Below are 16,244 nucleotides of genomic sequence, written 5' to 3'. Positions count from 1 at the left end.
ATGGTATCCAGATTTAAAGGATAGGAGGAGGAGCAAGGAAAGAGAAAGTGATCAGGAAGATGGAAAAGAAACAGTGGAAAGAAAATTTTTTCTAGATAACAGAACCTCCCCACACTATAATCAAAACAATTTACTGACAGGATGAACCATATTGTATTTGCCTAGTTCTCTTCTATTTACCTAAATCTTACCATATATATTTCTCAACCAATAAATAAAATTGTAAAAATAAAAAACAAAGGCAAATTACCCAGGGAAGACCCCATCTCAGATCATAGCTACCAAGTCTAAGGACCATCATATTATGTTTAAAGGTACTGAAATTAATAAGGCATTTACAGATCACTGTGCTGGTCTGTATAGTTTTAATTCTAGGCTCTTCATCAGCTTTCCTGACAGGCACTCATAAGTGCAATACAGTATAGAAAAGGCGTTGCATGTTACTAGAACTGACACGCAACAAGCCAAAATGAGCCAAGAAAAAATGTCAAGACTACAACAAATTTCTAATGAATCACACAATTTTTATAGCACTTCTAATAATGATTAATTTCTACTGGAGCTTTTTAAAAAATTACTTTTTAGGATATTAGGTTCCATTTCAGTCAAAGTGATACTAGGACAAATACTTGGCTCATGTGGGAAGAATAAAGAGCTACATAAAGGTGAAAAATCTATGGAAGGATACATTAATTTGATGCAGCACTTAGTACAAAACTAGAAGCAAGAGTACAAACCTGTAAAAGTAAATAAATACGGGCAAGTAACTATGAATCAAAACGTGGGTTAAAGAAGAAACAAAGTTGATATGAAGAAAACACCCCATAGTTATACCTGTAACAGAACCTACCCTATATATTCTCAAGTACAAACAAAACATTCATTTACTTCAAGCCTGAAGTCACTTTAATGTGCCTGGACTGTTAATTTCTTGAGTCTTCTGTGCTGAAGACTTGAATGGCATCTTGTCTATATGAAATTTTCCTAATTATTCTGCTGGGACTTTTCCATATGTCTCTGTGCTTTCATGAAACTCTAATGACTTGCAATAACATTTATTAAGAAAGAATTCTAAATTATTCCCCCTTTGCAATATTAATTTGTATGAACTACAAAGACTGTTATATGAACCTCAATACTATTAAAATATTAGCAATAACCCCTAAATCTGTAAGCTAAAAGTTCAGGCAGTGACCTTTAAAAGAAAGATAAATAGATATCAATTTTTATTTAGCAAAGCCAACAAAACATTTTGCACTGACTGAAACAGATTACTGACCTTCTCCTTTGACTTTATTAAAAAGCTAATTTCTACAAAAGAGCAGGGTATCTGAGAATGGCAAAATGGCAATAAATATTAAGAAATCATAATTATGGGAGCAAGTACATAAGGGCTGTTCTATTTTGTCATGTTTATATGACATGGTTCCTAAATTATGCCTAAGAATCATTATCATGAAGGTTTCTCCATTTAGCACACAGAACTGATCTCAGTTTATGAAAGAACTGTCATTCAGAGCATGTCAGTTCACTCTGAACTGAGTTTAAAGTTTAACATGGACACACCCTATGTTTTTGATGTACTTCATTAAAAATGTTAAATGTAACAATTGTAACTGGTAATAATCGTAACTGTTAGCTACAATGAAAGCTTGTTCAATTGTCATACAATCATTATTATTAAAATACCTCTATTCAGTACTAATCAAAGAGAATCAGCATTCTGCACTATTATTTATCATAAACTTATTTTTCATATAAAATATTTGTAAGTACTGACAGAATGTACAGTTGGTTTCCGCATTTTGTCATACATTCTCACAGTAAATTAAAATCAAAATAGAGCTATGAAGCTCTATATCATTTAGAATACTCAAAGTCAGGGGTCGCCTGGGTGGCTCAGATGATTAAGCGTCTGCCTTCGGCTCAGGTCACGATCCCAGGGTCCTCGGATCGAGTCCCGCATCGGGCTCCCTGCTAGGCGGGGAGCCTGCTTCTCCCTCTGCCGCTGCCTCTATCTCTGACTCTCATGAATAAATAAATAAAACAAACAAACAAACAAAAAATTTAGAATACTCAAAGTCAGAAAAATGTTTAAAAGAAAACCACTGCTTCCATTTTTCTGATCTTGATGATTGAGCACAGTCTTTGTCAATTAGCTGTGTCAACGTAATCATCTTTTAAAATGCTATTAAAATAAAACTTAATTTCTGTATTCAAAAGAATGCCTCTTTTAATGTCAAGTAAAATTTCACTTCATTTAAAAGTTCATATTGTATCATAAGTTGTTAAAATATAATTGTGTAAAAAACCATAATTACCGAAATAAGTATGCCTGTTAGTGTAAAAGGGCAAAGATATTTATGAACTAGTATCTTTATGAGAATGGCCAAGTGAAATATTTTTCTTCTGTTGAGAGATCCCAAGCAGAATTTTATTTTTTTTTTTTTTACAATTCCATTTGTGGTTCTTACCGTGTTTTTGCTTAAAAACAAGGGCCTGTCATTTGAGTAGAAAAAGAAGACGACAGGATCTGATACTTATCTCATTTAGGAATTAACAAAGCTAAAAGGGGTTTATGCTGACATAACTCTGCATTTGTAAGAGGTTTCAAAAATGGAGTAAAGCTGTCAATTCCTGATCATGTCAACCAAGTATTTGGAGCTTAAAAGTCAGTAACCAGAAATAAGGAGTTTGTGGTTCACATAAAGTTCAATGAAAGAATATGATTAGAAAGGAAATAGGAATCTCAGAGTTTACAACCCTGTAAACCCTACTCCAAATGGAAAGAATGGTCTAAAGGTCAGGATATGGAATATGTTCTCGTAAGAACCTGCTGCCAACAGCCACGAGACTTGGGGAAATCACTCAACCTCTCTTGGATTCATTTTCACCTAAACTGTAGGAGTTGGCTGAGCTCATAAAAAGAGAAATATTCTTTATGACACCATTTTGAAAGAGATGATTTTAAAATATATCAGAATGCTCAGCTAAAATGGATGATTAACAGCAAAAGTCTAACTCAATGGCTGGAGGGGACAGTGTTTGGAAATCGGAAAATCAAGCCTAGCAGTCTGCTCTGAGTCGTCAAGAACAAAATGGAAAAGCATGCTTCCTGTACACAAGGATGCACAGTCTATGCAAAAGATACTTAAATAAATAAATTGATATAAGGCGTATGTAATAAAGAGTTAGCAAGGTCCATTAGAATTTCCCTTGTCATCTTAAGGAAGGAAAGCAGTATAATATTCTGGAAAAGTAGCGGACAAGGAGCCACCTGCTCGGTGAACCTACTCTTTATTCCCACGAACCACGACAGCTTCAAATCAATCACTTGCCCCTACCAAAATGATGGGGTTAAAGTGGAGGAGCTCTAACGTCCTCTTTGAGAGTTATGTCTGGACATCAAGTGGGGTGATCAAAACAGTCAAGTCCTTACTATTGTTTTAGGTTTAATAGTATATCCTGAAACCAACTTCCTCCCTTACCAAAAAGTTTTACCACAGTAGTAACTGCTACCTTCTTCACAAAAACTTATTTTTAAAGCCTTATTTTCTCTGAATTTCATACTTTAATTCTGATATAGCAAAATGAATCTGAAAAGCTTAAAAACTATAATTTTAAATACATTTTTTAAGTTGTTATATCAGTTCTTTCCTCTAATAATGGGATAGTTGATTTGATTTTTAAAATAAATTCCATAGGGGCGCCTGGGTGGCTCAGTTGGTTAAGGATCTGCCTTCCGCTCAGGTCGTGATGGAGTCCCGCATCGGGCTCCCTGCTCAGCGGGGAGTCTGCTTCTCCCTCTGCCTGCCGCTCCCCCTCTGTGCTCTTTCTCTCTCAAATAAATAAAATCTTATAAAATAAAATAAATTCCATAAAACAAAACAAGGTGGGTCATACCTTTCTTCAGCTGGATATTAAGCCTCTTGCCTATTTTTTTGGTGTTATAACCACTGCTTACATTTGTACTAAATACATTTTGCGGTGCTGGGGCCGGAGCCGCTGGCGGTTTTCCGGAGGGGTGTGTGCTCTGAGGTAGTAGTCGGGGGTGAGAGTCTATCTGCTCGGGCGGGTGGTTCAGTCTGGGAGCTCTCTGCAGTGCTGGAAGTCCTGCACTATTCACACTCCTGTTATCCATATACTGGCTATCCGGACTGAAGCGGCTTGAATAGTAATTGTTCTTCTCACTCTGGGATAGTTGTTCGTACTGCTCTTTATTGGCTGCAGGAACCACATGGAACCAAATGATGGGTGTACGCATGGCTTGGCGAAACATATGTTGTGCTCTGGGTTTGAGAAAGAATGGAAAATTAGCAAATTAAGACTGGTAGACTAGAAGATATTATGAGCTTAATTAAGTATACTAATTAAGCAACAAAAACGGACAGACTTTGTTGAAACTGAAAAACAAAATTTTAAAATATCCCATTTATCAATCAAGTTTGCAAGCTCCGATAGAAGCACTGCTGTTTCTCCAAATATAAATTTCTCGTTCTCTTAATAAAAATGACAAAATTATCTATAACTACAGAGAAGATACTGTGCTCTCAATCACAAATTATTAAATAATAGTTTTAAGCACAAAAGGGATATTATAATTTCAATAGGAATGGAAATTAAATACAATCTTCTCTCCACAATATTACCCAATATGTTTAAAAATTACATTTTATTACAAGGGACCACTTGAGTTTCTGAAGAAATAAATATACTTAGAAAACTACAGAAATCAACTATCCATCATCAGCAACATGAATGCAAGTCTGTGTATGCAAAATTCTCAAGAACACCAAGGCGGCCTCAGTGACACAAAATGTGAAGAGTTTTGGTCCCGGTGCTATTCCAGGACAGCCTGAGAAACTGTTCCACCTCATGCTGGTTCCCTAGTCAGATCCTACACGAAGTCCTTTTGATTTCTGCACACTCTTGCCTTGTTTGATAGGCACTGGACAACTTTTATCTTTCTAATTGAATAAGGACTTGAATCAGGACAAAGAAAATCTGAGTAGACCACACTGTGGTTCAAAGGAGCTTTCTCTGCTTATTTATACGGGGAGTCATTACATGCAACAAAGTTGGAAATGTGAGTTGAAGTATAATAAAACCTAGCACGCTGGCAAATTTTCCAAAAGGTGAGGAAGTAGCAAAATTGTGAAGTCTAAATTGGGCCCATAATATTTTAAGAAGCGCTCTGTCAGTCGGAGGGCATTTTGAAATATAGTCTAATGGTAGTAATTACCTGGAGTCTGATTAAATTTTTAAAAGCTAGATAATGACAGAAAATACTCCTCTCTAGTATAAAGAAAGAGACACAGACGTGTTGTTTGAAGCATTTCACTGGGCTGCACTCTCTCAAGCCAAAAGCATGAAAAGAACAGCAGTGCAGCCAACACACACTTACTGTTCAAATCTTCTATTTCGAAGGTCGCCATCATTAATCCTGACAATGCAATCATTCTCATGAAAAAGGTTTTCTTGTTCAGCTTTACCACCTTTCTCCAATCGTTTTACTAATAACCCCAGGGTTCTGGAACATTAAGAACGCAAATCATTACACATGTAATATTTCTACCGTGCACAATGCCCTCCTGCTTTAATGCTGGTATTGTATTTACAAAGACTTCCTGATAAAGGAGTACCTTAAATCATTATTAATACATTTGAAAATAACACCAACACAAAAAGCACAACAGTATAAACGAAGTGCAGAAATGGAGCCTTTCAATAAATGTAAGAAATTGTTTCTGGGTGTCAAGATTATGTTTCTGAAACAAACTCTGTACTTCTCTGCTTAGAACTGCCTCAAACAGAGTTCGCCCGATGGTTCAGTCTAGCACAGTGTGAAGCATAGCTGAGCGTGTAGTTGTGGATAGCTCTGGCAGTTTTCGGTCTTAAGCCAGCTGGTACACGGCTGACAGCAATCCCGTCTCCCTGTGAGAGTGCAGGTAACCAGGAAAGGTTAACCTCAGTGCACTGTACAGTGGCGAAGAAAAATAGGAAAGTTTCCATTCTTGGCATTTGCATTTGATGGTGCCTAATATTCTGAATTTCAAAACTTGTTAGGTCTCCCAAAAGTAAAAAAAAAAAAAGTGTTGCCATTTATTCCCATTTAAAGACAAATAGGAGAAAGCCAGTGACAGGTTCAAATGTCAATGGTTCAAACCTCATCAATGTGTGCTCCAACTGCAGGTTCAAAGAAAGCCTGAATGAACTTTTAGAGACCAATGAGGAGTTAAAAAAGCAAAAATTATTAGCGTACTTGGTATGGAATACTAATGTCTTGACTGAGAGAAAGAACATTCTAGATACTCTGGGACAAGCGGCAAACATTATGGGACCACAGTACAAGAAACAGGAATCTTTATCTAGTTGTGGTGCCGTGACTGACTTAACGGCTAACATACATTCTATATGATGATCATGTTAAAAATTTTTATGAACCTATTTTGGGCCTGTCCGAAGCTTAGGTTTTCTTTCATAATCCTAACATTAAGAGATAATACCCATATAGATACTCAAATTTAGAATCCTGTCAAAATAAAAGTTGAAGATATTTCCAATAGCCCAGATACAGATACAGATATACAGCATCCAAAAGAACACAATTTGCCATGCCCTATATAGGCTTTCCAGTAAAAAGACACCCAAATAGACCGCTTTCTCTTGTAAACGTTTAAAGAACTTGTTATTTGTTCTGTGACCATTCATCTCGCTTTTATATACACACCTCCTCCCTACTAGTGCTTGGTCAGCTCCTGGAAGATAGAGAAGATGGAATTCGGCAATGCACGCTCAAGCACCGAACTAGTAGCAAGGTCTTGAGGAGTGAAACTGAGTGAGTTTAGCTGAGGCAAGCAAGTCTCAACTTTCCAACAAACTTTTTGCAAAATAAAATATGAGTGAAAGGAAATTTAGATTCGGATCCTTTTTTTCATGAAGATGTTATTTACACCAAATATATGATTGAACTGAAAAAAAAGGACTTGAAAGAGTCCTTTTTCACTTGTTATTTTGCAGCTTAAACTTGCTTCTTTCATGAATACAGTCATTTTTTAACTTCATTTTAATTTTTATTATTAAGCACAGTATAGCATGTTTTACTAAGGTCAAGTCCACCAATGTGCAAAAATAATCAGGGGAGATAATATTTAAATCACCTTTTGTAATTACACCATTTGAGGATTAGTACCTACTAGTGTAACAGTCTAAAAGTCTTAGTGACTGATGGAAACATTATTATGTAAGTAATTTTTGGTAACTCACTACCATCTATTGGAATTAAACAAATATAAAAATCCTCTCAGTTCAAAGGTAAGAACAAAGTACACTGACCTAGCTGCATAAGCAACTTAACTGTCTGAGTCCTATTTGGAAGAAAGCGATCCCACACAATACGCCACCCATAATTAAGTTACTGTTAAAATGTCATCATGCCCACGATCTGTCTCCCTACACTTCCCTATTGGGTAAGTGTGTTTCTATGTGCAATGGATTAAGTGTTCCATGAGAGGAATTGAATTATTAAGATACATCTAGGATTCTGTGGAGTGAGACAAAATAATTTGAGAAGGCAAATTAAACCACAGTTATTGACAGTATGAGAACTAGAAGGCATTTGGCCACTTCACCATCGAAGCAACCATGTTCAGGGAACCATGTTAAAAGAACACCCACAGACACTCACAAGCAGACATGTGGTGCCACACCTGTTACTAAAAGCTACCTCCCCAGACTGAGAGCGCTTTGTCAGAGTACATGCATTCCGTGTGCAGCAAAAGTAGGCCTTACCAACAGTCACTCCAGGTTAATTAGTTTTAAACTGGTGAAATCGTGAGTGGTTTCTCAGTAAGGTTACAATATCCCTGCAATCTAAAGTGATGAATAATGATTATGCTTTTATGTATGCTGAAATATTTTATGTACTCTAAAATACCCACAGAATACTTTCAGAGAGAGATATATATACATACATACATACATATATATATAGAGAGAGAGAGAGGAGACAGAGACAGACTATGTTTAATGAAAATTACTTAGCACTTAACTAGTACTGAAAATTTGTTTAAATTTACAAATTTACCCCAGATAGATCCTTTCGGTGTTTATCACAGTTTAAAATAACACAAGTTGGAAATATGTAATTTAATTCTACAAGTGGCATCAATATTTTTCAGATGAATAGGCCTATGGATTTATATTCATCTAGATAATCATTTTTCTTTTATAATCTACTCCCCCCACCGGGGAATCATTGTAGAATAATAATCCGAAGTAAAAAAGCATGGCATGCTTCATTTATTCAATGGCTTGTCTTTCTGAATAAGTCCTCATATATGGCCTAATTCATCAGTAATCCTAATACACAGCGAAAAATGTTACAGATCAAAAATAAATACACCATCACACTTACATGAAACATAAACCGAAGTTTATTAAATGAGGCTTTTAGAATCCAAAGTTGTTCAAATAGATGCAAAATCTTGGAGTCCTTTTTCTCAGTGCCAGGGACTAGAGAACTGATTGGGGGCTGGAGGGGGAGTGGGGGGCGGGGAGGAAGAATTTCACCCTGAGTAACACAGCAAGTGATCAGGGAATTAACGGAACAGACTGAATTAAGGACAAGTTAGTAGCCTGCTGATTTCTAAGTACTTGACCACACTATTAGAATCATTCTCTCAAAAAGAATGGATTAATTTAAAAGTAAAGTGGTACAATCTGCAAAATTATCTCATTTGCTTCACTAGGTGAAAATGATTACAAAAGGAATGGGAATGAACTATCAAAAAAACTTCACAAGCAAATTGAACTGGTAACAGCTGAGAATGAAAAGTACCCTCTGAAGGGAAATCAAAGGGAAGTTGTAACACTTTCATCTTCCTGAAAACGTGAGTGCAAGCAGATAGATTTCCATACCTCCCACGTTCAATTTAAAGCCTTCTCAAACAGTATAATTAAAAATAAATTTTAGGTATATAGTTTGCAAATTCATCTAGCAACTAGTATTTATTTGTTCTGGAGTAATAAAGATCTGACTGCCTATGGCGTTGTGGTCCCTAGAACACTTATTAGACACATAACTGAAGATAATGAAGGCCAAACATTTTGGCATGTCCGTGTGCTGGGATAGAGACTAGTTTTTCTTTTAGGCAATTTGTACCAGAATTCCTTATCAGGGCAACCACTTTCCGTAAGAAGTGACTTTGCAAAAACTATGAAGAGGAAGAGGGAAAAGAGGCAGTGGGGTGAGCTCTGCAAGAGGAACAGTCCAGGAGCAGCCAGACGAGCTGATAGACACAGGAGAAAGGACGCGGTGTGCTTATTAATGTGGAGGGGCAGATTTATGAAGATATGTCTGGAGGGTTTGGGGGTGTAGAAACAGAACCTCCTTCACCTCCTGTGTGAATCTAATGTAAGCTCAACTTGGCACATACAGCTTTTAGAGCACACAGATTTTTTTTCTGCTAAATCTGAAATATCCCCAAGCCTATTCCATTTCTACTGTTTCCTATACTTTTTCAAAATTTTGAGAAAAAATACTATATCCACTATGTACAATTCTCACTTCTGAATAATTTTCCTACACTAAAAATATGCAAATCTACACATATTTCTTTAAGCCCTTTCCTGTGGCTTTTGAGTACTGTTTCTTACCAAAAGCGGGGGAGGGGCAAAGAAGAAGAATACAGTCCCAGAAAGCAAGCCATTGACATGCTGCATCTTTGTACATGATTTTGGATGTGTAATTAGAAATTTAACTGCTTAGATTATATTAAGGATTGCACCACTACATTTTTACAAGGTTCATTAGCCTAATTATACACTTAATTAAAACAAACTCAGTCATACATGTTAACATTTTCAATTCTAAGTATAAATTACAACCAATGATAAAACTGAAAATAAGTAACAAATGTTTTATTGACATCTAAATTGGCTAAGTAAGTCTGAGTTTTGCTTTGATAATGTAAACTCCCACAACCGCCACCCAGCTGTATGGAAATGATCATAATTCATCTTAATAAAAGCTGACACAGTATAAACACCACCACTGTCCTGAAGGCAGAGCAGAAGTGGGCCGAATGGGATCGCATCAGCAAGACCTTCTCACCTCACTGAACACTACACATGAGGAGCCAGCAATTACCCACATTTGATCCCTGAGAACCACAGCCACCATCAGAGCAGACACAAACAGAAGAAAGTTCAAAGAAGTTCCAAGTTTTAAAAAAAAAAAAAAATCCTTATTTTCTTAAATCTTTAAGAGATGAGATGAAGAATTTCAAAAAAAAAAAAAAGGTAAATAAAAATAGAGAAATCCTTCAGCTTAGGGCAGAAATGACAAGCATCATACTTCTACATTTAAAGAAGCAAGATTTATCTAAATGTAAGTTACATTTTTCTGTCTAAAACAAATGTATTTATTATAATCCTTTATTAAAACAAACAAGTCTACAACTAAGAATGCACAATTGAAAACTTTCAGACAAAAGGCTATAGATTCAGTTGATAAAGTTAAACTGTTTTCTCAGAAGTAAATTAAAATTGAATACTCAAAGAGTATATTTATTCTTTCAAAAATGATAACTTCAAAACTCTACAATGATCTGAAATGAACTAGTTCCATGAAATTCAAACTGGCTATAATTCTTCATTAAAATATAAACTCAAGTAACTAAACTAGTGTATAGAGTTGACTGCTGAACAATGTGGAGTTAGGGGTGCTGACCCCAGTGTGGTAAAAAATCTGCATATAACTTTTGGACTTCCCAAAAACTTAACTACTAATAACCTACTGCTGCCGATAACATTAGTCAGTTAACACATATTTTGCATGTTATGTGTACTGTATACTATATTCTTAAAATAAGCTGAAGAAAAGAGAATGTTAACAAGAAAATCCTAAGAAAGACAAAAAACATTTACAGTACTGTACTGTATTTATAGGAGAAAAATCCATTTACAAGTGGACCCACACAGTTCAAACCTGTGTTGTCCCAGGGTCAGCTGTTTTTGTGAATCTTAAATTTATAATAGCAATAAATTCTCATCTTGGGTTCAAAACAGAAGAAAAAAAATAATCATTTTCCACTATTATCTAGACTAATCAGCACCTATCTAAACAACCAGAACCACCAGAACAAGAAGCAACATGGAGGGAATTCCAAGTCACATAACAGGAAGATAAATGGATGATAAAATAGCATTCTTATTAATTGTCAATGCCAAGTACTTTGTTAAACGTTATATTGTAATCACATATATTTTCCTATTTAAGCCATACAAAATCATAGGAGTGTCCATCCCTTAGATGGGAAGACTGAGGCTAAGCAAAGCTAAGTTGCTCAGGCTACACTTCTACCAAAACACAGAGCTGGGTTCTGTCCCAGGGACCTCTGGTCTTAAAACTTGAACTGTTCTGAACAACCCCTCTGCCAATAACATGAAGATAACATGTGGTCAAGTTAACCATTGACAGAAAGGTAACACAACATTTCTAACAAGAAATCCTGGAAAGAAAATGAACTTTTTGTTTTCAATGTATTATTATAAAGCAAAAAGTCAAGGGGAAGAAGTCATTTTGAAAAGAAACTTTACTACAGCAATTGAAAGTGTAGTGTTGACTCTTCATCTGATACTCTAAATGTTAAATTGAAGATAAATATCTTCATCTATATAAAGTGAGCTGAGACAGGATTAATAAGGCCTAGCCAGCATGAGCCGTTAGCAGAAAGCTAGAAACACACACACACCCTCAGACTCTCCCTTTCTTACCAAGGGCTGCTGCTTTCCCAATTGAAGACTTAGGATTCTTCCTTAATTCCCATGATTGACAATCAGATATAGGAAGAAGAGTTCTGTGAATACTTATTACTCACTGGAGGATGTTCAATGAGTTTGTTTTTTTTAATTTGCCTTCTTCTGGGAATTCCTGAGATTTAGGGGTATGTGTTGGTGGGAAATTAAATATACAGTTACAACAGAGAGATTTTCTTATCAACCAGTAAGTGATAATGAAACTTTGGACTCTCCCCCCACCCCACAAATATTATGAATAGGAAACAGAGAAGAAGGGATTTTAGATACAAAAAAAAAAAAATACTAAAATAGAAACTCCATGATGACAGGCATTTTTGTTTGGTTCTCTAGAGCAGGGCTGGCAAATTACGGCCCATGAGCCAACATTCAGCCTGCCACCTATTTTTATAAATGCAGCTTCACCGGACACAGCCACACCCATTTGGTTACACATTGCTTATGATGGCTTTCATGCTGCAATGACAGAACTGCATACTGGTGACAGAAACTTGGTGACCCGCAATGCAACAATGTTGGATATCTGACCCCGTAAAGGGTTTGCCAAGCCCTGATCTACTGTATGCAGAGAAACAAGAATACTGCCTGGTAGATACAAGATCTGTTAAAAACAAAAACAAAAACAAACAAAAAACTTGCTGGATAAAATAAACACAAGCCTATAACTACTATTCGCGTAAGAAAAAGTACTGTGAAAGAACACTCCAAAGACCACAGGTCTAAGAATAAAGAAGAATGTATATATAAATGGGAAATGTCCATTACAGAAAAGACCCAGAGAAACAGACTGCACTTTATTAAGAATAATATGCTTTGCCTGGGTGGCTCAGTCGGTTAAGCATCTGTCTTCAGCTCAGGTCATAATCCCAGGGTCCTGGGATCAAGCCCCGCATCGGGCTCCCTGCTCAGCTGGGAGCCTGCTTCTCCCTCTCCCACTCCCCCTGCTTGTGTTCCCTCTCTTGCTGTGTCACTCTTTGTCAAATAAATAAATAAAATCTTTAAGAAAAAAAAAAGAATAATATGCTTTAGCCATACTGGTTTCCACAGGGGAAAAGATGTATAATATCCACTATAAGTTATACTATGGAGTCCAGGTAAAAGAATAACTATTATTTTTTTAAAAATAGTCATATTTCTTGAAAACCTTTAACAATTTCTCCATTATTTACTGAATGAGGTCTCATCGGTCACTTGTAAAGTGCTCTGTAACAATCTCTCCAGTGCTATCTTATAATAAATTCTGTTTCAAATCCTTGACTCATTATTTCTTACCAAATCATGCACATGTGTATGTGGCATCTTCCTTTCATATAGTCTCTTCCTGGGGAAGACTATCATTCCAGAGTGTCTCTAGCATAACTCCTGTACTTCCTTCAAAGAACAGATCAAGCCCCATTGCTCCACTGAGGGTACACCACGGCACACAGTATTCCGTCCTTCTGCTAAATCCCAAGGGCACTTGTGCGTGCAGTTCTTCTGACACATAGCATAGATTTTTCTTATACACATTTTTCAACTGGACTTTTAAGTTCCTTAAAACCAAATTTAAATCTTACAATTTCATAAACCCAATGTCTACAGTATACATTTTTTATCTTGCTTTTTAAATACCTAATATTACATTAGAAACCTCAGAAAAACTCATTAACAACTATCAAACTAGGATATGTCTTTATTTATCTATATCTAACATAGCAATGCCATTGCTAATATGGGTAGGCATAGATTCATTCACACTTTTACTTTGTAAGCATCACTGAGTAATACCTATGGGTTAAGTCCTAGAAACAGAAAAAAATAAAAAATAAAACATAGTTTCTCTACCAAAGGAAAAGACAATTATTTGGCATAACCTCCCTGAAAGTAGCAGCATTTGTGATTTAAATAAGAAGGGTATGTTTGACATTTACATCAGGAGGAAATCAAATTATATGTGTGAAGTGAAAATTGATTTCAAGGTAAGGAAACTGTGAATAGAGAGTTCTGGATGGGAATGAGTTAACTTTATTTTTGAAATACATACAAGATGACAAGTGAAGTAAAACAGCATCACTACAAGGCAACCTACAGGATGGGAGAAGATATTTGCAAATGACATATCTGATAAAGGGTTAGCATCCAAAATATATAAATAAATTATAAAATTCAACACCCAAAAAAAGAATAATCCAATTAAAAATGGGCACAAGACATGAACAGACATTTTTCCAAAGAAGACATCCAGATGGCCAACAGACACATGGAAAGATGTTTAACATTATCACTTATCATCATCAGGGAAATACTATTCAAACTTATAATGAGATAGCACCTCACACCTGTCAGATGGCTAAAATCAGTAACACAAGAAACAACAGGTGTTGGCGAGGATGTGGGGAAAGGGGAACCTTCCTGCATTCATTGGTGGGAATGCAAACTCGTGCAGCCACTCTGGAAAACAGTTTGATGATTCCTCAGAAGGTTAAAAATAGAACAACCCTACAATCCAACAATTGCACTAGTAGCTATTTACCCAAAGAATACAAAAATACTAATTCAAAGGGATACATGCATCCCAATATTTGTAGCAGCCTTATCTACAACAGCCAAATTGTGGAAACCACCCAAATATCTGTCCATCGACAGATATTATGGAATATATATTACTCAGCCATAAAAAAGAATGAAATCTTGCCATCTGCAATGACATGGATGGAGTTAGAGAGTATAATGCTAAGCAAAATAAGTCAGTCAGAGAAAGACAAATGCCATATGATGTCACTCATATGTGGAATTTAAAAGAGAAAACAAATGTGCAAAGAGAAAAGAAAAAACAAAGCAGAAGAAGAGAGAAAGGCAAACCAGGAAACAGACTCTTAACTATAGGGAACAAACTGATGGTTCCCAGAGAGTAGATGGGTAGGGAATGGGTTAAACAGCTGATGGGGATGAAGGAGTGCACTTGCTGTGATGAGCACCAGGTGCTGTATGGAAGTGCTGAATCACTATACTATACACCTAAAACTAATATTATACTGTATGTTAACTAACTGGAATTTAAAAAATAAACACTTATAAAGAAAAGCAGCATCAAGGGGAAGGTAACACTGTCTCCGTGTCTAGGTACTGAGGGAGTGGTTGGGGGATGAGCAGCCATATGCTAGCTATCGCTGATGCCTCCAATCAGAAAAGACCATCTGACTTTACTCCAGAAAATAGTCTTTTTAAGTAGGCCCAGAAAGATCCTTATTTAAAAAATTCCATTATCCCTCAGGCCATAATAATACTTAAGTGGCTTTAAGAATTTCTCTAACATTGACTTCACATTTCTTCCTATTTTCCTGAATTATATTTGTATTCGAGATGTCCTGCATTTTATGTCTTGTCTTTATGATATATAATTCACATCCCACATTGTTCCTTAGACTTTTTGACTTTGAAATCCAAATCAGAAAGCAATACTGACATATATGGGTCACTTTTACAAAAATAAGTATTCAGTAAGTGTTATTCAATTAGTCATATCTCCAAAATTGAGAAGGCCCAAGTGTGATTGGAATTTTGTACAAGAGAAGTTATTCTTGGAAATTTCAACTTACATCCCATGAATATGTATTCTTTTATTCCCACTAGATATATATGCAATTTCTTCACGAGTTCCACTTAATTTCTTCCTTTCTGCTATATTCCATTGCTTAATTTGCCCTTGCAGCCACCACGGAGCTGATGTAGCTCCCTTTATAAGCTGTCATCACATTTAAAATCACCTTCTGCAACAAGCCAGCTTCAGTTACATAATTCAGACAATTGTTCCTCTATCAACTCACAGAGTACCTATTATATATCAACATTTATCACATAATTATAGTTGTGTGATTTCTTGGCCATCACTCCATCTTGACTGCAAATCTCTAGAGAAAGACTATGTCCTGTTCATCTTTGTTTCCTAGCACCTAACACAGGAATCACCACACGGTAAATGCTTGGGAAGGTTTCTGCCTGAATGAGAAGAATCCACCTATAAGCATTTCTGAGAACAAGAACCATGGGTGTGTCTTCCTCCTCAAGATTGACTTCTATGATTCTAAGCAGCCTGCCTATTTTTTCTCTCCCAATGACAGCCTAACTCTGAATAACTATTACTATCGAGTCCATGAGGAAGCTTAAAAATGCAATACAAATATTTCTGTTATTTCCTAATATGAAAACTGTTAATGCCTAAAAAGAGTTTACAAAGAACCTGATTTTCTTAATCTCTCTGTCCCTTATATAAGAAAGCTGCACAAGATTTTCTTCTTTAAATGCCAAATCAACAGGGATTAAAAATGACACAGTTATAAAATAACTTGTAGTTCTGCAAAAGGATACTTGTCTACTTGAATGTGTTCTATATCTCTAAACACCATGGTAACCAGTGCCTGATGGATTCTGTGAAATTGCTTCCA

At 36.0% G+C, this 16,244-nt stretch overlaps 1 protein-coding gene across 19 annotated transcripts in view; it reads right to left on the bottom strand.

The window, feature by feature from the left end:
- The window catches only part of PARD3 (par-3 family cell polarity regulator), a 656,432-nt gene that overhangs the window by 259,657 nt on the left and 380,531 nt on the right, over positions 1-16,244 (bottom strand). For all 19 annotated transcript variants that reach the window (XM_021685996.1, XM_044915499.1, XM_021685999.1 and 16 more), the window contains 2 exons: positions 5,405-5,530; positions 3,904-4,289 (listed from right to left, as the gene is read on the bottom strand). In XM_021685996.1, the coding sequence (XP_021541671.1) occupies positions 3,904-4,289; positions 5,405-5,530 (512 nt within the window). The remainder of the gene's footprint in view (positions 1-3,903; positions 4,290-5,404; positions 5,531-16,244) is intronic.

The sequence above is a fragment of the Neomonachus schauinslandi genome, chromosome 5 (assembly GCF_002201575.2).
Source record: "Neomonachus schauinslandi chromosome 5, ASM220157v2, whole genome shotgun sequence".
NCBI lineage: Eukaryota > Metazoa > Chordata > Mammalia > Carnivora > Phocidae > Neomonachus > Neomonachus schauinslandi.
The sequence above is the reverse complement of the archived record's forward strand: the minus strand, read 5'-3'. Positions and strand labels throughout refer to the sequence as shown.